General features: G+C 33.6%; 1 protein-coding gene across 1 annotated transcript in view; it reads left to right on the top strand.

Moving 5' to 3' along the window:
- The window catches only part of LOC129232712 (uncharacterized), a 92,502-nt gene extending 76,324 nt beyond the window's left edge, over positions 1-16,178 (top strand). The window contains exon 4 of the mRNA XM_054866830.1: positions 15,285-16,178. Coding sequence (XP_054722805.1) covers positions 15,285-15,612 — 328 coding nt within the window. The 3' untranslated portion in view covers positions 15,613-16,178. The remainder of the gene's footprint in view (positions 1-15,284) is intronic.
- Positions 16,179-26,579: the final 10,401 nt, after the last annotated feature.

Raw genomic sequence — 26,579 nt, 5'->3', positions numbered from 1 at the left:
ATTAGCATATTTGAATTAGTAGTTCCAAAGCTCTTTCCAGAAGTAAAGTTACTAAGCTCACACAGTTCAGAACTCACTGGAAGAAGAGCTTTTAGGAGTGACAAAGGAGGACAAAATCAACAAGGATACTGACATCGGTGACACACAACCAAAAACGTTCACATTGAAAATTTTGAGCCATTCCTAGACAATAGAAATGATCTTTCTGATTTGTTAGTGAAGGAAGATTCTATCATAGAAATGACCCAAGTGGTAATGGATGCATCAATGCTCTGCAAAGAATTACAGAGAAAATTTTTTAATGACTGCCAAAAGACTATCATTGCCAGCTCCTCTTTATAAACAGAACACAAAATTAATTTATAGTTTCTTTACGCTTGTTATGCATAAAAATCATTTTATCATACATTAAAACTTATTATACTATTAATCATCACTAGAATGAAGTTTTTTTAATCTACGGAACCCAACCCCTATTTTAACACTACTATTAGGTCTCAATTTCCGTGGAACATAACCCCTGCGTAAAACGGGGGTCTACTGTACTTATGTCTAACTTAATATGATTATTGTCAACTAACTTTTTCACTTGGCAACCTTGCTGTAAGCAGCTGTTTAAAAAAAACGCTCTCTGAGAAATGAAATTCATATGCTCTTTTAATTTATATTCCTGAATAAATTAATCAGATAGGAAGATGACAATTTCTGGACCAGGTATTGACCAAGAATAAAAATTATAAAAAGTTAAATGTCATAACTAAATAGATCAATTCCAATTTTTGGACTTGATGTTAATCAAAATAGTTGTATTAGTATCTTTCTGGAATGAAGAAACTAATACAACTCTACAAACTAATACATTCAATCTACAGTAAATGTTGAAAAAACCCATTTTACCAACATAGTGTTTTTGCTGGCTGGGCCTGCTTTGGCAATCCTTGTGATATATAGATTTACACTGTGTAGTCAAAATGAGATTAAACAAAGCAACAACAAAAAAAAAAAAAAGCCCTTCCAAAATACTTAATTCAGGTTTAAATACGTAGCAGGACATGAAACATGCGAGTTACAACAATCTCGAGCAATATGTTACTGAAACGTAAGAGCCATGATTTTTGGTTTTTATGCAGAATGTTGCAAGGAGCTGAAGTTGGCCCATTTGGGGAATTTCTCCCCACTTTGCATCTGTTAGAAATTTTAAAATCCAAGCTTTATAACCAAATTTTTTCCAAGAGTTTCAAGCAGTTGGAAATGGTTTTTTTTAAAAAGTGCTTTTCTTTTTTTTTTTGAAACGAGTCATGCATTTTTGAGGATTTAGGAGCTTGCAACAAAGCCCTTAGCTATAGCTTGTTTTGCTGATAGGTAAATCTAAGCCTGATGGTGTCGTTGCTAATCTCTGAATAGTGAATAAAACTCAACTAGGTTAAGCCTTTTTCTAAAAATCTTGGTGCTATTGTCTGATAGGAGGGTTTATTCGATGTTAAAATGTTTTTTTTAAATGTTCAGACTGATTTAAAGTTTTAAAAAGTAATCTTATAAAATTGTGTACATTTCATTGTAGTATTATTCTTTTTTAATTACAAGTATTGCATACTTCTTTTGAATATTGTTTAGGTGAGGATGATGTAGAAAATTCTTTCAAAGAAGATGATACAAAACCAAGAGCTGACACAGGAAAACATGAAGGTATCCTTCTTGTTTCGTAACATTGAAACATTTTTGCTATATTTTCTACTATTATGCAAAGGTAGTGCTAGTTTTGGATTGAAAAGGCTGAGAGCAGAAGATATTTTCTAAAAAGCACATACATTAACCTTAAGCCTGTATCATTTTCTTTTCCTCCGCCGTTTAGTTCAATTTTTTATTTGATGCTAATATCTAGCTCAAATAAAAAATTGAGCTATGGTATCTAGCTCAGAGTTTCTCTGAGTGTAGTCTATTAAACCCTGAAGTACATGAGCTGTCATCGTGGGATCCATTTAAGTAGCCTTCCAAAATGTAAAAAAATAAGTATTGTTATTGTAGGGGAAGTAGCCATGTTAATTAAAAAAATAATAACAGAATGAGATTCCCCTTTAAAGAAAGATAGTCAGGCATTTTAGTCTTATTTGAAAGTAAACAAAATGAGTTGATATGCTTATTTCACTGTGAGGCTGGAGAGTTATCTTCATAGCAGAAAATGACTTCAGTTTTAGTTTCTTGTCCAATAATTTCAAAGATTTAGCTAACAAAACACTAAAGCATTTTCTCCATTTTTGTACAACTCAGAGTTAGGGGATTTAAATCAGCATGATTTAAATTGTGATTTAAATCAGTTGATTAAAAAAAACATCGATTTAAATAATTATTTTTTAAAGATTACATTTTTAAAAGTTTAAAAGAATGAGTTTGAACATGTGGACAAAAAATTTCTATAATTTGTAGCATAAAAAAGTTAAAAAGAAATCGACTTATGAATATTGAACCAGTATTGATTAAAGAAAGATTTTAACAATTCTCCCCAAAATCATGAATGTAATCAAATCTTAGAAAAAAACTTCATTCAACCCATTGATTCATTTTTGAAGACTGCTGATACAAGTACATCAGCAGGGGTTGAGTGTGGGGAAACATATTGGAGATAGTGATCATAACAGTATTAGGTTCTGGATTAAATTTGAAGATTACATTGATGAAAGTTTTAGGTTTGTGCCCAATTTCAGAAACACTGATTTTGTCGTACTTAGGCAGAGCTTAAAAGAGGTATTTTCGTCAGGATTAGAAAATAGCAACGTGGACCTGCAGTGGACGGAATTTAAAGAAAAACTAGCAAAAAACAGTTGGGGATTATGTTCCATTTAAGAAGAAAGGTGTTAATACTAAAAATTGGCCCATGTGGTTTTCCAGGGAGGTTAAAGAAGCTCTGAATTATAAGCAAGCTGCTTTTCGTCAGTTTAAAGAAACTGGTCAGAGTGTAGATAGGCTTCAGTATTGTAAGGCAAGGCGAAATTTTAAATATTTGGTGTGGATTCAGAAAAGGGAATTGGAACAAAGGCTAGCAGCTAGCATTGACAGAAATCCTAAGAGGTTTTTTGCCTACGCTAATTCTGGGAAAGCTGGAAATAGTCAAATTGGGCCATTGGTTGATGAGCATGGAAATCTAATTCAAAACGATGGGGATATTGCAGATGTTCTCAATAACTTTTTTTCCAGTGTGTTTAACGATAACTGTATCTCAACAGTTGATACTAACAAGACACAAGCTACTATACAGCTTGAGGATTTTGTATTTTCCAGGGAGGAGGTTCTACTCCATTTGAAAAAAATTAAGCCAACTAAAGCTCCGGGACCAGATAACATTTATCCAAAAATTTTAGTTGAATGTGCTGAGGAATTAGTGGATGTTATTTTAAATATTTTCATTGCTTCTTTTAACTCGGGGGGACGGTGCCAGAGGACTGGAAGCTGGCTAACATAACACCGCTCTTCAAGAAAGGGTCTAAAGGTGATGCAGGGAATTATAGACCTGTAAGTCTGACTTCAGTGGTTTGTAAGATTTTTGAAACTTTGATCAAAATTAAGATCATGAATTTCTTAGAGACTAATAGTCTGTTGACTAGTTTGCAGTATGGTTTCAGGAAAGGTAAATCGTGTGCTACTAATTTATTGCATTTCTATGACAAGGTTACCTCGGCTTTAGATAATAAAAAGTACGTGGATGTTATTTATATTGATTTTCAAAAAGCTTTTGGTAAGGTACCGCATGTTGCTCTTCTCAGCAAACTAGCTGATATTGGAATAGGAGGGAAAATTTTACGTTGGGTTAGAAATTGACTGACGGGGAGGAAACAAAGAGTGGTTGTGAGGGGAAATCATTCTAAATGGAGTGATGTTTTAAGTGGGGTTCTTCAGGGATCAGTTTTAGGGCCTCTTCTGTTTATTATTTTTATGAATGACATTAATGAAAATATTTCCGGGAACATAAATTGTTTTGCTGATGATGTAAAAGTTATGGGGATTGTCGAGAATGAGGAACATGTTATTCAGCTGCAAGAGGATCTAGATCATATTATGGAGTGGGCTGATAAATGGGGTATGGCTGTTAATGTTGGGAAATGTCAAGTGCTACATTTGGGGCATGGAAATAAGTGTACTAGTTATTATTTGCAAGGTTCAGTCATTAGTCAGGCAGAAAAAGTTACTGATCTGGACGTCTTAATTAGTCAGGATTTCAAGTTTAGTCAACAGTGCAGCATTGCTAGTAACAAAGCAAATAAGATGCTTGGGTTTATCAATAGATCTATTTCAAATAAATCTAAAGAGGTTCTTCTGCCCTTATATAGAAGTTTGGTAAGACCACATTTGGAGTATGCTGTTCAGTTTTGGTCTCCTTATCTTAAGAAAGATATTAATGTATTGGAAAGGGTTCAAAGGCGGGCTACAAGGCTAATAATGGACTTTCCCATTTTGACTATGATTCCAGGCTTAGAATGCTAAAGATGTACAGTCTTGAGCAAAGGAGAGACAGAGGGGACATGATACAGTTGTTTAAATTTATTAGTATGAATGATGTTACGGGGCTAAAGTTTAGCACTGAAATCAGGACAAGGGGTCATTGTTTTAAGCTATTTAAATCTCAGGCTAACATGGATATTAGGAAGAATTATTATTTTAGCAGGGTAGTTGAACCTTGGAGCAGCTTACCGGAAAAGGTGGTAACGAGCAAGGGAGTTGATAGTTTTAAGAGGGCCATTGATCTTCATTGGGGATTGTGAATTGACTAAGAACCAGCCTAGCTAGGCCCAGAGCCTGTTGCTGGTCGTCACTTTTGTACTTGTACTTTTTACTTATCTCTTTCATATTGATTTATAAAATGGGACCTGCTAAATATAATTCAAAAATATTATAAATATGGTTATGGCTGTTTCACTTTTTTTTTAAATTAAATATTTATGCATTTTTGTATTGTTATTTAAAATTCTTGTGAATCATGGTTATATAGCTCGTATGAATTCGTATGAACAAGGGCATATTTAGAGGGGTGTAAAGCTCCTTCCAAAAGGAGTACACCAAATTGTGTGTTTTTGCATACATATTTTATTATTTTCAAAAGTGATCTTGATGTGCATGTTTAATGAAGTATGTTTCGAGCAATTTCATTCATCAAAACTTTGACACATTATTGCCTATTGCCTTAGTGTTACAATAGTAGTGTACATTTTCAAAAACAATTAAGATTCATCAAAATTGCCATCATTGCATTAAATATTCTTGTGGAAATTATTTGCACTCTTTTCCACTTGCAAGTTGTCTAGTTTTTTTTTTTTTTTTTTCAATTTTTGCATGCCACTGTAAAAAGATTAATAGTATTTTTCTTTTTTTCAAAAAGTATTAAAATGCATAATACAATTAAAAACAGCGAAATTTTATGCCCTAGACAGCTGCCCACATTGCTTTTTTATATATTGTTAAACTAATTGTTAAATAATAATTTTGATGCCTGTATAGTTGGTATTTGTTAATAATTTTGATGATGTCTGAATAGTATGTTTCTCGTAAATGCTTAATATTTTTTTTCTTTTATAAGGTCAGGATTTAGCACCTTTGACCCAGGTTACAGGTGTGGTCCCATCGATTGCCGCCGATAAAGGAATAAAAACAAAGGAAAGAAAAAAGTACTTTTGCATATTTTGCAAGAAATTAGTGGACCATTTCCCTTGTCATCTAGTTAACAAGCATAAAGATGAACTTGAGGTTCAGACATTAATGTCTCTGGAACCAAAATCAACAGCTCGGAAAGAGCTCCTTTCAAAAATCAGAGGAGAAGGGGCTATTTTTTATAATACATCACCTGATTTGAACAAAGGAACATTCATTGGGGCTTGAAGAAGTAAGCAAGAAATAAAAGACACTAAATTAGCTTCTTGCACTAACTGTTACAACTATTATAAAAAAGCTAGCTTGTGGAAACATTGTCGGTCTTGTACAGGAGAACATGCCCCAAGAAACTTGCAAACAAAGTCGGAAGCTATTAAAATATCCATTGATCATAGAAGTTTAAGTCAACAAATGAAAACTGAAATTTTGTTGGGTATGACCAAAGATGAGGTTTATGACTATCTACTCCAAGATAAAGTTATTTTGGACTACGGCAATTATTTGTGTAATAGATATAAGTTGGATAAGCACCTAACAAATATGACCAAATTGCGTCAATTAGCAAAGTTAACCCTAGAGATAATGAATGTGGATAATCAAATCTCCTGTCTGGAAGATGCTTTAAATCCAAAATACTACGATGTTTTTATAGAAGCGGTCAATCTCATTTGTGGATTTGACGGGACAAAATGCCGATCACCCTCGTTAGTAGGAGAAATAGGACGAGCACTAAAACTTGTTGCAAACCGACACATTATACAGTGTATCAAAGAAAATGAAAGGGAAAAAAGGATGATATTGAAAAATGGCCTGATACACAATAAAATTTTGAAAGAGATTTAACTGAATCTCAAAATTTTGTAACTCCCCCTGCATTCCAAACCAAAGAATCAAAATTACATCAAACACCTCGTAAAACGTCTCCAAGGATGTCGTGGAGCACTCCTGAAAGACACAAAGTGAGGGAAATTTTCAAGAAATATATTCAAACCACAGAGTCTACACTTCCTGCTCCCATGCAATGCAGGGAAGCTATTAAGAAAAATAAGGAGCTGCAAGGACGAACTGTAAACCAAGTCAAAGGGTGGATATATAGCGAAAGGAAAAGGCTGATGAGAAAAAATGAAATTTAACATTTGTATCCAAGCTTTCATAAGCATTACACTAATTACTCGAAACAGCAAAAAAAAAAAAACTTAAAATTTAATTTTCTATTTTTATTTTTTCATGTGTGAACAAATTCTTTCATTGAGTGTGTTTAATTATCCATTTAATTTAGTGAATTATTACAAATAAAAATTTTTGTGATTTATAAAATCTTTTACCGCCATTTCTGTAGTGATAATCAAATAATTGATAAGTTAAACATTTTGGTATCTTCTTAATTAAAAGATCAACATTTGCATCTTATTTCAGGAGCATGTGAACAACAGAACAGTTGATAAGCATTTCCTATTCTTAAAAAGCTTTTCTTTCTTCTTTTTTTGTATATAATACATGTGTGAACATTATTTTTCTTTCAGCTCATTTAATAACAAATTCATGCAAAATGTCTGACATTTGCTTATATGGTGTTAAATTTTAATCATCTTCTGGTTGATTTTAGCATTTTATATTTTTCATCTACTTTTTTAACCACACCATATGATTTTCTTTAAAAATGCTAAAGCAGTTTCGAAATTTAATAAATATGTATGGAGAACCCCAACCGAGTATTGTCCTGTTGAAACATGGCTCCTGGGAGCTCTGCCATGAGTTCTACAGCACATGACTGAAGCATAATACAAACGTACTGTTAAAGTGCCATGTTTTTATGGATTAATATTTTAGGAACGACCATCTGGCATGGCTTTTAATAATATCACGCCAGCTGCAGATGTCGTGTGGTTACAGGTTTGACAGCGTCAAATGCATGTGGAATGGGGTCTTGTTCAATATAATTGGACTGGAACTGAATGGATTTAAATTGTCTTTACTGATAAATCCAAATTCTGTTTAACAAATGATGAAAGTTGTGTACACAAGCAGAGGTACCTGTTGTGAATGCCCTTATAGTGCCTTTGCTTTTCAGCAGCACACTGCACCAGCAGCTGAACGATGTTATGGGATGCTATCGTATACAGAATTTGGTCACTCCCCTAATATTGATCCATTGCACCTCATGAGCCTGACAGTGTTTTTCATTCTGCAGTTGCACTCATGGTGGTGCTCCCAGGAGTTTTTTTCAGCATAACAGTGCTTTGTCACACACAGCAAGATTCTCAGAGTATTTTCTCTTTCACATTATCACCTTGTCTGGCCTCTTCGATCACCTGATTTGTCACAGATCAAGGCAAGACAGCCCATAGGTTTTTAAAAATGTTTCCAGTAATAAGTGATTATTTTGTAATTACTTATAATATCATACACTCATATTAATGTTGTCCTTACGTTTGTCAAATTTCTTTGCATTCTGAAAACTCTTCAGTGTGTCGATTGTTTTGTTATGGAGTAGTTGTTGATGGAAAAAGTAGATCTGTTAAGTAACTGCAAAATCTAAATTTGGGAATTAATAAAAATAGATCAGTATTTGTTCCTTTTTGCGTTTTATGTATTTTTAAAAATATCTTTACAGTTTATCTTGTCAGTTTGTCTTTTATATTTTTATTTTTTACACCCTGATTTGGCTCTCCTTGTGTGTTTGTGTGGAGTGCACTACTAAAAAAAAAATAGTCGAGTGCGGTTTTATTCTTGTAAACATAATTGTTTATCTGTTACCCGATGAAGGAAGGATGCAGTATGTTTTAAAATTGCATTAAATTAAGTATTTGGTATTATCTTTATAATTTTTAATTTTTCCTGTCTTATTAGTGTATCATTTTTTTAACACATTTTGCTTAAGGAAATAGTGCTTTGTGATGTTACAAATATACTAAGTGTGCTTTTATTTAATTTAATACCTTATAATAGAAAGAAAGAAAAACAAATGTGAACATCTTACATTCTGCATATTTAAAGTTAAACTGCCTTAAATTACTAATAATTTAAGTTTGAAAAATCTTAAAATGAATTCAGACATTTATATTTTGTTGTAATTTAACCGCTCTATAATTCAATTGAAGTTGCTCAAAGAAGGCTAATGTACTTATTATTTTTCTGTCAAAATGGCTAAATTTTAACAAAATTGCTACATTTTAACAGTTGAGTTTGCTGGAAGGAACATCAGCTTCTTATTCAAAAGCTGTATAGAATCCTCCACTTTGTTTTTCCAGCATTGTCCAGTAAAACATTTTTATTTATTCAAAAATTTTCTTAGCAAATATATTCATAAAGACAGTCTAGCGTTAATGGACTAATTGGGGAAATTTACCGATTAAATGAGTATCTTTAACATTGTGTCTATAGGGAAATATTTAGTTGATGGAGGTTTTATTCTTGGAGGCATATTATATATTCGTTATCCGATAAAACAGATATGCAGTATGTTTTAAAATTGCATTAAATTAAAATTATAAAGATAATACCAAAATGCTTGATTTTTTCCTCTCTTATTTGTGTATCAATTTTTGTGTTGGCTGTATGGCTTAAAATTGCGATAAACTAAATATTTTGGTAGTATTTTGGTTTTTTTACATGTTTCCTGCCTGTCATTAATGTATCAATTTTCAATACATTTGTCCAAAGAAGGTTTGTGTGTGATGTTACAAATGTACTAAGTACAATTTTATTTAATTTAATATTTGATAATAGGAAAAAAATAAAAACATGAAGATCGTCTTTCTTTCTGCATATTTAAAATCAAACTGCTGTTAATTTAAATGTGAAAGATCCTATTATGACTTTCTACGTTTTAGTTGTATTATTTTAACGTCTCCATAATTCAGAGTAGCTAAAGGAGGGTAATTCAATTTTTTAGTGTAATTAATATGTATAAATTTGTGTATTACATTTTTTGTTGTTGGAGGAAAATGTATCGATTGATAAACTGCTAAATTTACGTTCTACACGTTTTGTGAAGATTCGTATTGAGAGCATATCAACAAAATGTTGATATTGTCACTTTCACAAGATTATTTTAAATTTTTCTTTTTCGGCCATGTGTTAATGTTTTGTAATATCAAAACTACATTTAATTAAATTTAATATTTTTAAATCAGTGTAAGAATTTTTTATTTATCCTGTAATAAATAAAGAATAGTTAAATTCAGAAATGTTCTGTTAATGAGCCCTTTTTCATCTTTAGAAGATCGTCTATTTCTGTAAACACGTTTGCATATATTTGAAATAAAATTAGTCAGTTGATCTTCGTTTGTTGTTTTTTTCCCTCCTTGTTACAGGTTCTCAAACTGAGTTTAAACAAAATTATTACATTCTTCTATATACTATACATTTTAGAGAAAGAGCACAAAGCAGTTTAAAATAAGCACAAGGTTATTGTTCTTTATTCTTAAAAGTTCTGCATAGAAATAAACGATTCTATTTTTTCAGCTGCCAACATCGATTTTCTAACTTCAGATCAAGATTTTTAATTAGCTTATGTCAAACACACTATTTGAATTTTTAAAACTCATTTCAAGAACCACAATTTGCGCCTCTCTTTGAAAAAATGATGGAGTAGAAATAATTCCATATGCAGTTTTTAAAATTGTTGAATCATTAAAGAGTTTTCTATTAATAACAATGAAAGCTATTTTGTATAATATCAAGCATGCAACTTTATGAACGGCTAATTCAAGAAATGCATAACAAAAAGGAAAGAAATATTTTCCCAGCAAACAGTTTTGAATCTGAAACTGCAAAACATGAATAACTATAAAAATATACCTCTTACACTATACAAAGGCAGCGCTTTTAAAAACGAAAAGTATTGATTTTCAAAAATTAAAGGGCAGTGACAAAGTGATATTTTATTTAAAAAAATCTTTTGAAGCTTTTTTAAGGGAAAAAAGTACATAATCTCGGAACTCACTCCCTTCCCGTTACCTTTACTTTAGAAAGAAAATTATTTGAAAAAAAAAAAAAAAAAAAAGCTCAGTTACACTGAATAAGTCATACGAGACTGATGATGACGCAAGTGCAGTCTCCAGATGGCATAACTGAGGTAACGGTGTACTGCAAGTATACTGAATGATTTTTAACTGTTTAATCGACTGAATTAATTTTTTTTAATTGAAGTGACTTTTTCTTATAGCAAGAAAATAGGCTGAATGAATTTATTGCACGTAAGCAATGGTTTCGAACTTGAACTGTTATCCTCCATTTTTCAAATTAGATAGGCGTGTTAACAAAAAATTGATTTTTTTTTGGATTGGAAAGAGAAGAAATTTCTTTACTAATAATAAAGTCTGGATGTCTGTGACTGTCTAGGCGCATAGCGTTCAACCAATTTTCGTGAAAATTGGCACACAATTAGTTTGTAGCATGGGGGTGTGCACTTCGAAGCGATTTTTCGAAAATTCGGTGTTGTTCTTTTTCTATTCCAATTTTACGAAAACTTTACCGAGCAAATTATCAAAACGGCGTGTACGAGAAAATTGTCATAACGTGGAACATGGGCGAACAATTCATCATCTATTATTTGTAAATATACAGGCTAACCATATGACCTCTTAATTTTTTACTATGGGCAAAGCCGTGCGGGTACCGCTAGTAAATTATGAAGGGGAGGAAAAATAAACTGAATTCTGAAGAAATGCACATTTGTGGATTTAAAACGAGTTGGAACGAACAGTTGGGAGCCCATTCATTGTGATGTATTTAAGTAATATGCACCAAACTTTGCATTGAAAAAGGTGTTCCTTATAACACATAAACACGTCTCTGCAGTAATTTGCAATATTTGGTCTTCAAAATGTTGGTTAAATGATTCATTTAATCATTTAATTTCTTATTTCTTTGTTGATATCAATATTTTTACGATGCATTAAGCGTTTTCCATACTTTATTTTATATTCTTTTTTTTCATTTTTTTTGAGAAACTCAGGAAAGAAGATAAAATTAACTTTCACAAGTAGTATTTTGCATTGAAACAGCTCTGATTTATCATTAGAAGGCTAATTGAATTGCCTACATTTTTTTTTATCTCACTATTCAAGTAGATTTAGAATCAGTATCCTCCTCTTAATCTGTTGGCTTCATAAGTCTGGGAATTTCTAATACTGGTTTCAAAAGTCAGTGCTGAATTTCGAAGCCACTGGGCTTAAAATGCTGCGACTTTCTCTACGGCTTCAAAGCGCTGTGAATTTCGTGGAAAATGCTGCACTTTGAGGCCACTGTCAAGAAGCCAAAAAAGGCCCTAAACTGCTGCGAGTGATTAGAAATTGGCTTCAAACTGCTTTGAACACATTTGTATATATATATATATATATATATATATTATGTATATATATATATATATATATATATATATATATATATATATATATATATATATATATATATATATATATTTTGTCATTCATTGTGAGTTATCTTCACTGTACAAGCTCGCTTATTTGGTTTCCGCTGAAAAAAAAGGAGCGATAAAGACGTATAACTCAAACATTTCCCTATTGTTAGTATTGAATCCAAAACGCACTTCTTCAAACATCTCGAAAACTCATTTCTGCAGATACTGCTGTTTACCTGCACACGGCAGACTATGTTTCCTTACCTGATACCTAACTTAAATGTTATGCATTGTATACGCACAAAGCTTCAAATTTGATGAAAAAGACAAATGGCTTTTTGCTTAAAGCTTTTATTTAAACACGTTCTTTGCACAAAGTAGAATAATGATAATAATCATTTCGAGTTTCAGTCGTTTTTAAAAGTACGTAGTTAGTTAAATATATTTTTCGTCCACAGAGGACCAGTTGCACATTTATAGGTTTGTGGGTTCCTTGAAACTATGTAAAACCAGCAGAACTATGTAGAACTATCATGTGCATTTTTTTTTAAATTCACATTTCGGGGCTCCTTCCATTTGCAAAATGATAAATCAGCCACAGCAAAAGAGCTAGGTTCCAAAAGGGTTCAAACACATTCTCATTTGTAATCTATACAGGGTGTTCCGTTTTAACCTGCAAGACCTTTATTTTTGCAACCGTTAGTCCTAGGTGTATACTTCCAATTGCAAAAATGTTCAAAATCAGATGCAGAGTTAGGATATTGTAAGTTTGAGGCAAAAATAAAAATGAGACAAAAAGTACAAAATTTAACTTTTTATACGGGCCCCAGGTCCCCTAACTTATATTTAGAGAAATAGTCTCCATTGAACGATATTACTAACACAAAAAACTTGACATTTGTGCGACCAAAGCTGAGGGAGACATTCCAGTTTAATGCTTTAAGGGACTATACAAAAGATGAGATTGGAACTTACCGCCCTTTCAAAAGAATGAGAGGTCGTTAAAGTACGAAAAACATATTTTTCATTGCTATTCAAAAATAAATGCAAATGTTATGCCGCGATACGCAAAAACACACGACAAAACCTCAATTTGAAAAACCACACTCTATGCACACGTAAAATTTTAAACCCATGTTAACTGCTATATTCCCTCAAAAAGCGTTATTGATAGCGAGTGAAAAATGGTGTTAGTCACAAAACGCTGCGTTTCATATCTCGGTGAATATTGGTCGTACTAATTTCAAACTTTTTGTGTTGGAATTGTTTTTCAATGGAGATTATTTCCCTAAATTTAAGTTAGAGGACATGGGCCCGTATAAAAAGTTAAATTTTGTATTTTTTGACTCATCTTTATTTTCAATTCAAACTTTCAATATCTTAAACCTGCATCTGATTTTAAACATTTTTGCAATTGGAAGTATACATCTAGGACTAACGGGTTCCAAAAAAAAAGGTCTTGCAGGATAAAACGGAACACCCTGTATAGTATAAATAGAGAGCTTCTAATAGTAAAAAAAAGTATTAAAACTAGAAAATGGCGTGTAAAGGCAGATTCGAATTAAAAATCAGAAAGTTTAAAATGTTTAGTTTTAACACATAGTTTTTAACCAGTTTCATTAGCTTCCTCGAATATCGTGCTGATAAAATGGAGTGGCAGAAAAAAAAAAGGAAGTAAAAACCGTAAAGTAAACCGTTTTCCGGATATACTGTGGAAATCAACGTAGAAGGGACAATTGCATTATAGAGAAAAGGTACATTGGGGATTCTGAGGTCTGCATCAGGTTTTTACTTGTCCTGATGCTGCTAAATAAGTAAAAAAACTGATCAATAAGTAACAAATTTCACATTGATTGAAAATTAGACTTTTTAATATACTGTCTCAGATAGATGGTGATTCCTTTTCGTGGGGCAATTTCGTAATTAAAAACTTTAAGTTCAATTTTATATGTAGTATAATTTTATACACGAACATTACGAATGATGACTAAACGGTAAACAGCAAGAGGAAATAATACTGAAGGATTTTAGTTGACACCTAAGTTTGAAAAGCAAGTTGCTGCACCATCCTAATTCCGTACTATTGAAGTAGTAATTTGTAAATTTGAAGAAAAAAAAAACTAAATACAACGAAAAAAAAAGCAACAAGCTTTTACAGAAACGTATGTTTGAGAAGTCTAAATTTGGCGATATGAAAGAAAAAGTTGCTAAATAACTTTCAGCGGTTCTATTAGCTCAACATGATTGATCATGAACAGGGTGTAATTTCCCTATTAAAAAAACTTCTGGAAAAAGTATATGATCTGTACTGCTGTGGAAAGGTAAAGGGTAGTGTCGGCAAAATTTTCATTTTTTTGCATTTTTATCATCTATTGTACTTGAGCTCTAATGCGAGAGCTTGGTTTCCGCTGAAAATCAAGTACGAAAAAATAAATGAATAAAAAAAATAAATAAAACCCCGTCAAATTCCATCATTTTGCTAATGTAAGTATTGGAATCCAAAACGCTTTTCTTTAAATAGCTCAAAAACTCATTTTTGTTTGCCTTACCACAGCAGTATAGAAGGCAATGGTTCCAAAAACCAGTAATCGCTGGAGAACAGAATGCAGTTTCCATTACATCATACTGTTCCCACCATGAGCTCAAAAAGCAGGAGATGTTGTAGGTTATATTCGAAAGGCGTTCACAACCATGGCAGATCTCGTCCGTTTTTTTATTTAAAAGATAGTTAATGCCAGAAGCTGTAGCAAAATCTTTTGCCTGCAGTCATAGGGTGTCAAGTTCAAAGTTTTCATTTTTTGGACGTCATTTACTATGGTAGTCAACAGAGAAAGTTAATGCCAAAAGGTGTACAAAAGTCTTTATTGAGCAAAGTCTGAGCTTTAATGCTTCGGACATCGCATACTGCGTTAGTCAACAAAGACAGCTAATGCCAGAAGGTATAGCGAATCCTTGGACCTACTGCCATTGTGAACCAAATATATAGCGTTCATGCTTTGCACATCACGCACTGTGGTAGTCAACAACATAGACAGTTAATGCCAGAAGGTATGGTAAAGTCTTTTGCCTGCTGCCATTGTGAGCCACGTCCATGGCTTTCGTGCTTTAGAAATCGCTCACTATGAAATTCAACAAGAGACTGCTAACCTTTCTCACACGGTGCACTTTATATCAAATTTTAAAAAACGAAAATAGACTTCATCTAATGTGATTGTGATCCTTTCATATAAAAAAAATATTTGATGATAGCAGAAAATTTAATTTAAGTTTCTTGTCACAGGTTCCTGTTCGCCCAGGATAAGGCATCCATCCAGGCGAGTCCATCAGTAGAGGATTTCCTACGCCAGCAACGGGTGCAGTGCGCTGAGTGGCCGGCGCGATCGGCAGAGCTCAACCCCTGCGACTTGTTGTGGCCGGAAGTGGAACGGGCGCTGCCCCAGGGGCGACCGGTGCGCACAGTACCGGAACTGGTGCAGATGGTGCGGCAGGCCTACGAGGACGTGGAGCCGGAGTACATCCGGTGGCTCGTAGCACCAGTCAGGATACGCAGCCTGTGCGGCAGAATGATGCGGACTTCTCCAGCCGTCAAGGAAGAAACTGTTAAATAATGGACTTTTTATTTTAATTCTTGGAGGAGTTGTGTCTCAAGTGTGGCAATGCAAACAGCAACTCGAATATTTGCCCGCTAGTTTGACGTGCACGGGGTGACTATTCTAGACGGCCTGAATAGTCCTTAAAACTATTCGGTGAGGGATTTTATTAGAAGGGAGACGGCTAAAAGCGTTCAATGCTCAATTTTGATTGAAAGCAAGTTATCATGGAAACAACGTACAAGTTAACTGAGAGCGAACATGATTGAAGCACTTAGAAGCAAAGGGGTATAAGTGCCTAAAATATAAATTTGAAGGTAATTTGAATGGTAAGGAGAAACTTTTAGCTGTTTTGGGAAAGATATGGTAATAATAGACCTGATAGGTGCTGCTTCAAAACATGATATTAGAAAAACTTTTCAAGGAAAGCCTACCTACGGTTCTACATAGCACGAGTTGTACTCATGACTAATATTTTGTCATTTACATCCCTTTGTTTCTCGATGCATCAATTTGAACTTTAAATTCAAGAACACTGTCGCAATGTAATTTCGAATGTTCATAACCATTTCTCTTAAAACAGAAATGCCAAGAGCTCAATGGCAGCCGAGGAAGAGAAGGGTCCCTAAAAAAAAAGGTTCCACCGGAGATTAGGTGCCCTGCGTTCCCATTAAAAAGGCAATTCATGTAGACATTTTAGGCAGTATTCACCGGGAGTAAGATGTCACTGACCCAATTATTGCTATGAATGTGTGTATTTCCTGATCCCAAAGGGATATGCTGATGTTTTAACTACTTATTGTAAGAACATCAAAATGTGAATATGTGAGACAGTTAAATACGCACATCGATGGTAGTTAAAAAAGCAATAAACTGATAACAAATTTAAACGTATTTAATCAGTTTAGAAAAAAAGCGTAAAAAAACCATGGTATTGACCTACAAACATCAAACGTTTCGGGTTTCGAAACATTGTTCTCAAATATTGATCTCTACTTTCAAATATTGGAAGCATTTGGGGACCTTTAAAAAAATCTACATATCCAACTCCAGGTGCATAAGCAAACAGCCATCTCTTTTTACTTAAACTCTAAATAAGTAATTTAAAACTTTATCTTAACTTTTCCCTTAATTTCCCAGTTTGTTTTAGTTTTGTTTTCTCGCGCAATACCTTCCTGTCCTAACATTGACAAATTATTTATGTGATTTAAAACCCATTGCACAGATGCTTAGCTCAACGAAAACTTGTCAATTGTATAAAGACTATTTATACAAAATAAAACTCTCGTTTAACTTCTTAAGGGTGAAACTAAGAGCTCAAATAACAACTAGAATTTGAAAATTCGTCATCAATGTCTGATATAGTTTTTAGTTTGTTAACCATCCAATCTGGAATTAATTCCTTTTTTTTTTTTTTGGCTTTTTTATCTAGAATTGCCTTTTTAATACAGCATTGAATTCATATCATTGTTTTTACTACTAAATTTCCTCAACTGTAAACACTCCAAATCTAAGTTGATGATTTGTGCCATCTTTAACGAATAGCTTTCGCTACGAGGCTTAAATTTTATTTGTGAGAAAAACTAAGCATTAAGAAAACGTAGAGAATGGTTCTTGTTTGCATTGCCACACATTTTGTCTAAACTATTTTGTGTTCTACTTTGAAGGAGAGTGCTTGTCCAGGCTTCGAGGATATTTTTTAAAATTATAATTCTAACAATTAAAGATAACGAATGGCTTCAAATTCTATGCATACTGAAAAAGAAAATGTAAGTTCGAATTAGCTGTTAACTTAGAAGAACGGAATGAAAATCTGATTCTCAATTAGAAAGAAAGTAAATGGTGGTAAATGTTCTTCCACTCTTAGAAAAACCAATGCCAAAAACAATCTACAGCTTTTATCCTTTTAATTTTTGACATTTAATGATTATTTACTTTACGCCTGCGGCATAATTCTTTGAAATTCGAATTTGTACCATACAGATTTTAATTTGAACAATTATCCTATAGATACTGTCGCATCGAGCAACCATGTTGCCGAAGTTTTCGCCAAGCCACCACGCCAGTCACACGTGAACCAATCTGTGAACCAATTTCTTAATCAGCAAGAATAGGAAAGCTCGGTCTACTCTCATTATTAGTCTATGGTTTTTACTCATTGATTTCTGAATTTTCTCTCGTGCTGTCATCATAAAACTTGCAAATTAGTTTCAACTAGAGCCGCTATATAGATAGGCCGCTATATAGATATATAGGGGCCTTAGTTTCAATCATAGAGTAAAGAAATTACATAGAGATGTCCCGCTATACGAAGAAATTGAAGCCAGAAGTTGCACCGCTGTATCCCAAGATCCTTAGCTCCTTGCTAAATATCTAGAGATACATTTTGATTCAAAACATTCTATTGCTGAATCTTAATTGGTTGTTAATTTAAACTTAGATATTCTTGCAAGTTTATGAGGCACGTTTCCGAAATTGCATTGTAATATGAATTAAAACGTAAACCAATCCGCCAGCTACTTTATTTGGTTGCTATCATAACCCCACCCATAATTGCACCTCTGTATCCCATAATTCCCGCTTCAATTTCATCTCCTTTTTACCATAGACGGGGCCACTCTATATAACTTTCTTTACTCTATGGTTACAACTGATTTCTTAACCACGGGAAATATTTTCGCATGGCTATGCAACAAGTGAAGTATTTGGAGTAAAAAGTGTGCAAGAGATGAAACTCAAAAAATTGATAAACCAAAGCTCCTTCAAACTTTTGAAGTTTAAAATGAAGAGTGATCAGAGGGCGGTCTTATACTGCGCACAAGCTTTTGTTTTTTTTATTACTTTATCTCCAACTTTTATTTTTAATGCCATGAAATGACGTTATCGATCCCAATATCAAATGTCATGAAAATAAAGGGTGTCCCAAAATTAACGCAAGATTTGAATTTGCCACCATTTTTTCCTTAAATTGTTGGCAGCCATGAAAAAAAAAAACAATTTGACAGCTGAGAGTTTAGGTGTCAGTAAAAATGGAATGTTACGCTGTCATACAGCCAGTGGTCATTAACGGAGGGGGCTAAGGTGCTTAAGCCCTCCCAGAGATAAGATGAAATTCAGAATTGGCCACAACCTCCTGACCAGACCAAAAAGAAGGCCTACATTTGCGCCGTTTGGCCTCTAATTTTGGGAATTTTACAAAATATTATAAAATTACTCTTCTTAAAATACGGCTGCCGTAAAACTCTTTTCCCGATAATCGACTTTTCTCACCACAGCGGAGTCAGCCTCTTTCTTTAAAAAGAAGGTATTAGTTGCAGCTTTCTTTATTCAATGCTTTTTTCTTAATTTGAGCATAATTAAGTTGGTGCGTGTCTTATATAATTTACAAATTTAATCTGATTTTGTGGTTCGATAGATAGAGAGAGAACGTACTGAGAATAGGAGCACGCAATTTCATTCTTCCCTGAAATTTTATAAATTTGACATATAATTAAAATGAAAACTGCAATAAAATTTTACTGATACGAAATTTAAAAAAAGAATCTACAAAAATCTGCGAATAGTTGAGAAAACAGTTATTTTGCCTCTAAAAAATTTCTAGCCCCTCCCAGGAAAAAATCTTGAGTGCGCCACTGCTGGTCGTGTACTCTCTCGTTTCGGTGATCAGAATTGGCACCCTAGATCGTGTGATTTAACATCATTTGATTTCTTCTTATGGGGTTATTTGAAGTCAAAGGTCTATGTCAACGAGCCCACAACCACCCGTGCATTACCGTGTTGCGATATCGAGTGCCAATAACAGTAAGTGTTTGACCAGCCTCAACTTTCATTAATTTGGAAATAATTGTTCAATTATGAAAAAGCGTTATTGTGTGTGTGCATGTGTGTCGTATAACACGCTCCATTTATAATAACCCTTAACTCTCAGCTGTCAAATTGTTCTTTTTTCAGGATTTCCAACAATTTACTGCAAGACATAGGCATCTATATGGGAAAGATTGTTTAGCAGGAAAATATCCTGCTAAACAATGGGGAAATATATGAGCCCCACCCCCTTAAAATTTTGCATATGGTCGCCCATGCTGCAAGAATGGCTGCAAATTCAAATCTTGCGTTAATTTTGGGACACTCTTTAGTTTAAATGAAAATATGAACATTTACAATACGTCAAGCAATGAAAGTTTGAGTAATGAAACAGTTTAATACAATCAGCTGATAAGATTCTGGAAATAGTGAAGTGTGAATTGCGAGTGACTATGAAACCCTTAAATCACTTTTACTGCCTCGCGCGTTGTGTCTAGCCGAGAAGCCTGGAGAAAGTATCTCTCCCCTCGTAAAGCATCTGTGTTTTGTGTGTTGCGAAGCAGATGTTTATTTCTGGCAGGAAACTTGGAATACCTCAAATCGATGTAGTGCGTGTGGTTTTTTTGTTATGTGGCGGGCAGAAACAAAAGTTCATTTTGGACTGGGACGTTTGGCGATCGAAGATAATACGTTCAAAGTGCATCTATACGTCAGTCAATGTATATATTAATGTTTGTGATGGAAAATGGTTCCTGAGTCGGCGTCAATCCAAATCGGAGCTTGGGATGCATCACGCTATTGTCTCTTCTCTACGCTTTGTTCCATGTCAGCATTTTTTTTTTTTTATTTAAACAAAACACTTGTAAACTTATCGCACTCAGGCAACAGAAATGATGCAACTTAAAAGCCATCAATTCCCTACACATCGACAAATAAAAATCTCATGAATTTATTTTACATTGTAACCGATTAATAAGTATTATTCCCATTATTTTAGCTCCGTTTCATCCACTAGTATTTTTGAAACGCTGTTACATTGTTTTGTGAAGTCGAAAGTATTGCCGTACTCACAGATTCAAGTGTTTAAATTGTGTCATTTCTGTTGCGGGAGGGGCAAGATGCATAACTACTCTGTTGCTAAGAAAGAAAGGAAGCACTTCTAATAAATAAATGCGATCCTTCCGAAATTTCTCATGCAAATTCACTTCTTTTGCCAGGATGCGATATGTATAAATACACTGTGTTGCCAAGAAAGAAAGGAAGCACTCCTTAACACATAACGCGCTTAGTTTGAAAATTCCTCAGGTAAAGGTTCACACAGTATGCACGTGATTTCATTTTCAAAGCCGGCGAACGTTAATTTTAGTTGCAGCTTGCCTTTTCACTGCGCAGTTCGTACGGTACAAAACCGATAAAAGTTACGGCAGGTGTATCTTTTTCTATTGTTTGTCGTTGCCTGACAACACACGGCATTACAACCTAGTTGAAATCTTATAGCCAACTGGCGGCTTCAAATGTGATCCCATAGCTGAAACGCATGAACGTGAATGGTCATCCCGAACTATAAGGGGTCATATGCAGACACGGCTCATGACACCGACAGAGCTGTACATAGACGCTGCGCTAGCGGCAATGGTTGCTGCAAGAAGCCTATTTGCAAAATGAACGGCCAAGGAATACAAATAATCGGATGATCATCGTGTTCTTGTATAGAGATGCCAGAGTTTACTGTTTCAAACAGGCTTGGTTTATGGAGGGTTAATTGTATGTGATGTGGAGTGTTCTGTCTCTAATGACAGCAAGTAATTTCTAGTCATTCTGTGTAAATTTTCACAACTCAAACTCAAAAGTCTATTGAGGAAAGTCTATCTCCTGTTGTAGTATCCTTCATGGCACATCCTTGCGGCTAACTATCAACTAGCCATTGCCTTGGGAAATCTCTGGATTTTCTACCTACTATTTATATTCCTTCTTTTTTAGCAGATTTTCCCCCCATTGGGCGTGTCTGGGTCCTTATAGGCTGCCAGATTTGGATAACCCAAAATGTTGCAGATCTGGAGCAACAGTTCATGAATGCCTGGTAGAATGAATTGCAAAATGCCATTAAGAGTATTTATCGACCCTTATATATAGGTACAGAAGTATACACCTCTGCCCGGGGCTGTTTCATCAGCTACAAATTTAACGTTCAATGTGCAGTCGGTAGACGTGGATGTATCCTACGGTCTGGAATTTTAATCATTTCATTATATGTGTATGATGTGAGCAAATGATTAGTTTCAACGAGAACAGTAACTTTCTTCATGGTACAGTGAAACCTGTGTAAGTTGACCACTTGCGGTGCCCTACTTTAGTGGTCAACTTAAACAGGTGGTCAACTTATAGAGGTTGAATTATATGATAAAATCTAATTCTGTGCCTGGAAATAACGGTCAACTTAGACAGGTGGTCAACTTTACAGGTTTTACTGTACTTCCTTTTTTTTCTTGCACAGCGAGGTATATAAAATTGTACTACCTGTGTTATCTTTGACGATGTATAGCTTATAGCCCTTAGGTTGTACTTTTTTTTTTTTTGTTTACTTCAACTCACGAATACAGTGAAATCACGTTTGAACGAGCTTCTACAAAACGAATTCTTCCAAATAGTGAAATTTTCGAAATTGTGGTTGAAAGAATGTCATTTTTCTAGAAAGCTAAATGATTCTAACTTATATTAACTGTAGAACAACCATTAAATTTTCTATTGCGAAATTATTTCTGTGAATTTTTTGAACATAATTCAGCGAAACGTTTTTAATGTGTAGCACTGAGACAGGAGTGCAGCAAGTGGAACCTACAAGAACCTTTGGTTTTAAACCACATTTTCAATCCTAACGTGTTAATATACGCACATGTAAAGACTGTTACGACCAACCCCGCACCCTAGGAGAAAATTCTGACCGAGCTAGTGCTCCGAGTCATTCATTTCCCCCCCCCCCCCCCAATATTTGTTTGTAATCGCTCATCAGTTTGGTTCGCTCGTCTTTTTACCTTTACGCACGTTGGGGAAGGACAGAGAGAACAATAATTTTAAGAGTTATCAAAGAAAAAAGAATTTTTTTTTCTTTTCAATAACAATTATGCAAGTAAAAAAAAGCCCAGAAGTGCTTAAACTACATGAATGATTCTCAGATTTTGTACATTAATATTATAGCTTCCATCAAAAAATATTCAGAACATTTTTCAATCATACATCAGCGTGCAAACCTATAATTTAGCTATTGAATTTTTACCATAATCAATTTAATTATAGTATAGTATTTGAACAATTGTTTGAAATCTTAATTTTATTTATCAACTATTTTTTATGAAGTTTGAAATCTTTGGGAGCTAGTTCCAACGAGATTTAACTGTATAGCAAAGGAATCTTAAGGATCACACAACAGCGTATCTTTAGTGTATACACTGTTAAAAAAATTTCCTGAAAATAACGGATAAAGTACCGGCAGCAAAGTTGCCGTAAATATTACGTTTCCGTTAAATTATTTTCCGTGACTTAACAGAAGTTCCATTTCTCATTTCTCCGTTTAGTTCTGTTCTTCCATTTATAAATTTTCCGTGATTTAACGAAAATTCCATTTCTCTTCTTTCCGTTGATCTATTTTTCCGTTTTTAAATTTTCCGTTCATCTATTTTTCCGTTTTAAAACTTTCTGTGTCTTTACAGAACTTTCGGTTCTTGATTTTCCGTTGCGCTATTTCATCGTTTCTCATTTTCACATATTTTACTAAAATTTCATTTTCGTTTTTCTATCCTATGTTTAAAATGATATATAATAGAAAAATAGTTTAACTATTCAAAAGCTATTTTTTTTAAATTTGTATTTATTACTAAAATATATTTTTAGTGAAATTTTTGCTTGATAACTTACCTTTCAAGCATCTCGAAATTCGAATCTTCAGATGAATGAAAATAATCGAAAAGTACCAACAAGGAAATTAGTGGATTTAAATATAACACCAATTTTTGATGCTGATACTGCTCGATATTTCCTTCGACTTCTTCTCGTACATATTCTGGCGTGGCATGGAAAAGCATACATGAAAAGTGAAATAAAATGAGTCAAATAAAATACCATTAAAAACCGGTTGACTTTATCATGGAATAATATACCTGATGGAGAGTACCGCATACCAATTTACTGTGTTTAAAAACAGAATCATTGACATACACGTGAAGAATTTTTTGCTCAGATGATGTATACCCCCCCCCCCCCCACCCGGTGATTTCCGCATTTTTCTCTCATTGGAATAGCAACAAAAATTTTTAGTGCATAAGCATTATACTTAGGCTAAACATATCAATCAGTTCGTTTTACCCGAAATGTTTTAACAAGAAACTTGCAATAATCTCAAATAAGTTATTGGATGAGATCCTAAGGAAATAAATTAAATAATTTATATTTTTTATTATAAATGAAATCCCGAAAGGAGTAATGAATGTTTCCAGATTTCTAAGTAGTCAAGAAAACTTATTCTTGTCAAAATTGTAATTGTATTTTCAAAGATTAACAATCTGCTATGCCTTTTCGCAAAAAAATATAACAGCAAGACATACTTTTATTTAGAGATTCAAAATGTTTACTTTCAATCTGTCAAAAAAAAAAAAAAAAAACTGAGTGACTTTTTTTTGTCTTGCTCGCACACCACGATAATCTCCGGTTGATACGAAATGTTGGCATTTAACGTTTTAATGACTTTCAAGAATACAACGCGTTAGAGCAAAAACAGTAACTTTATAATAGTTCTATAAATTCCAAATCAGCTACCATCGGAATTCTATCAAATGCATATTAACAAGAAAAATACATTTGCATATTAACATGTACAAAGATATTCTACAATACTTACATGTGACCAGCGGTGCTAAGTTTAAGTGTCTCCATTGCGTCTGTACACAAGTAATCCAATAGCCTTTATTTTAAATGGATAACACGAGATTCTAAAGCTATTCTCACCGCTAGAACACACAATATGACTAACGAGCAGAATTGTTCGAAGTATTGAGCAAAATAATACACCGCAATAATATTCTAATACTGACTCAGTAAAACTCACATCAAATCACCAGGGCGATCAAAACACAGCTGCCTGTCTGAAAATGGCGCAAACATTTTTCCAAACTTACAAAGTCCAAAGGCGTAAAAACAATTTCGACATACGAGTATATTACTTTCCAGACATGAAATAGCAAGCTATCTATTTTGTCTTCGACATCTGAGTTGTTATTCTAAATAAGCTTTTAATTAAAAAATGTAACAGTGCGATTTAATAAGCACTATCAAAAAGCGATGTTTATCATAACTTGAAGGCTAATCAGGATACTAACAAAGTACAGCACAGCGGCAACCCTAGAAATGGGAAAATTCTGTTTTCGTTACTTCTTTTCGTGATATTTCTGTTTTTGGAAGGAAAAAATACGTTTTGAAGCATTACGGAAATATTCTGTTAAAATCAGTCAGAAAACTACCTGAACTTTCAGGTTTTTTTTAACAGTGTAGTATGGCTCTGATTACGAGACGTTTGACCTTAAACAAGTTCATTTCTACTCGAAAGAAAGTGGAGAAGTTCTAATACTATACAAAGGCAATGACTGAGTTATTGGCAAAGCATGCCGGCTTTCCTTACTGCTATTTAAACAAATGGAACCATTGAATCCTTCGTCCATAGGAGTTTAAGTTATATGAGCCAAACTGTATTGCCATGCCATTTGTGATAAAATATATTATGAGATACGTAAAAAAAAAAAAAAAAAGAATTTTGAGTATCAAGCAAAATTGTAAAATATAAAATATTGTTTTTGAGATCTGCTTAAAAAAGTTTATAAACAGGATTGTTCAAAAAAAAAAAAAAAAAGGGGGGGGGGTCGAACAAATAGGGAACTTGTAACTTGGTCTAATTTTCGGAAAAGATTTTATTACATTATGTAATTTCTAAAAAACGTCCATCAAGAGATTTAGTTCAAAAAATATACTGACTTGGATTCGTTTGCAAAAAGATGAAATTACAATTTTTAAGCCCTATAAAAAGTCGGAAAAAATTCCGGGCAATAAATGAAGCAGTGACTTAGCGTATCTTTGAGAAGCCTTTTTACAATTTTTAACTTCAAAAACAGTCGCTGCAGAAAATTTCAGTTTGGTTTTTTAAACAGTTTAGGGCTGCATTTTTTTTAATCAGAATTTAATTAATAGAAGGTCAACAACAATTTTTTTCTAAAAGGGATTCATTACAATATTCAGTTTTTTAATTAATCATTGACATAATGCAATTAATAAAAGACACGAGAATGTTTTTTTCTTAGATGTGGGAAAAGCACGTTTAGATTTAGGAAATGTATTAACTAGCTTCTTTTTTTAGCTTTGCAAATAGACGAATGCCTCCTTAAGCATCATAGCAATTAATGAATTACAATTTTTAATGAACAAACTGAATCACATCACGGCATTTCATAAAGTTGAAAAATATCAATAAGACTTGAGTTGTATATATTTTTTAAGCACATAGATCTGATCTATATATCGCTCCGAACATTGTAATATCTGCTAAATAATCATAGCCTTCAAAGAAAAAAAAAATGTTGCACAGTCTTCTCTCGGGTGTTTTTAGAAACCTTCTCTTGTGGGGAACATGCATCAGTTGTGACATAAAGAGACATATGCAACCCACTGCTCCGTGCGTGATTGACGCACTTGAAGCTACCTCAACTATTCATCATTCATTCGATTATTTATTGTCCTGAAATGCGACCTCATTGTTTTTCATTTTGACAGCATTAGCATAGTTTGAAGTTATAATAAAAAGAACAAATTGTTTGAAACTTGGTCTTTGATTCCTTTTTTTCTCTCTCCTTCTTTACTTTAGAATAAAGTTCCCCAACTGGGTGTTGCAGTGCCCTTATGTCCAGGCATAGGCGGCTGATGCACCACAAAAGAGGGGGAGTCAAAAGAAGCGTAAGGGATAGGGGTTACTGGCTTTTAATATTACTGATTTAATAACTTCTAAAGATGCGGAATATAGCATCAAAAATCGGGAAGGACGGCCACCGTAGACTTTCCTCTTGGATTTTACAGTTCTATTCTAACGAAATAAGATGAGAAAAGTTCATTTATATGGAAATTTTAGTTTTTAATTTTGTTAAATA

The sequence above is a fragment of the Uloborus diversus genome, chromosome 1, assembly GCF_026930045.1.
Source record: "Uloborus diversus isolate 005 chromosome 1, Udiv.v.3.1, whole genome shotgun sequence".
In the NCBI taxonomy this organism is placed as follows: domain Eukaryota; kingdom Metazoa; phylum Arthropoda; class Arachnida; order Araneae; family Uloboridae; genus Uloborus; species Uloborus diversus.
This window is presented reverse-complemented; position numbering and strand designations above follow the sequence as displayed.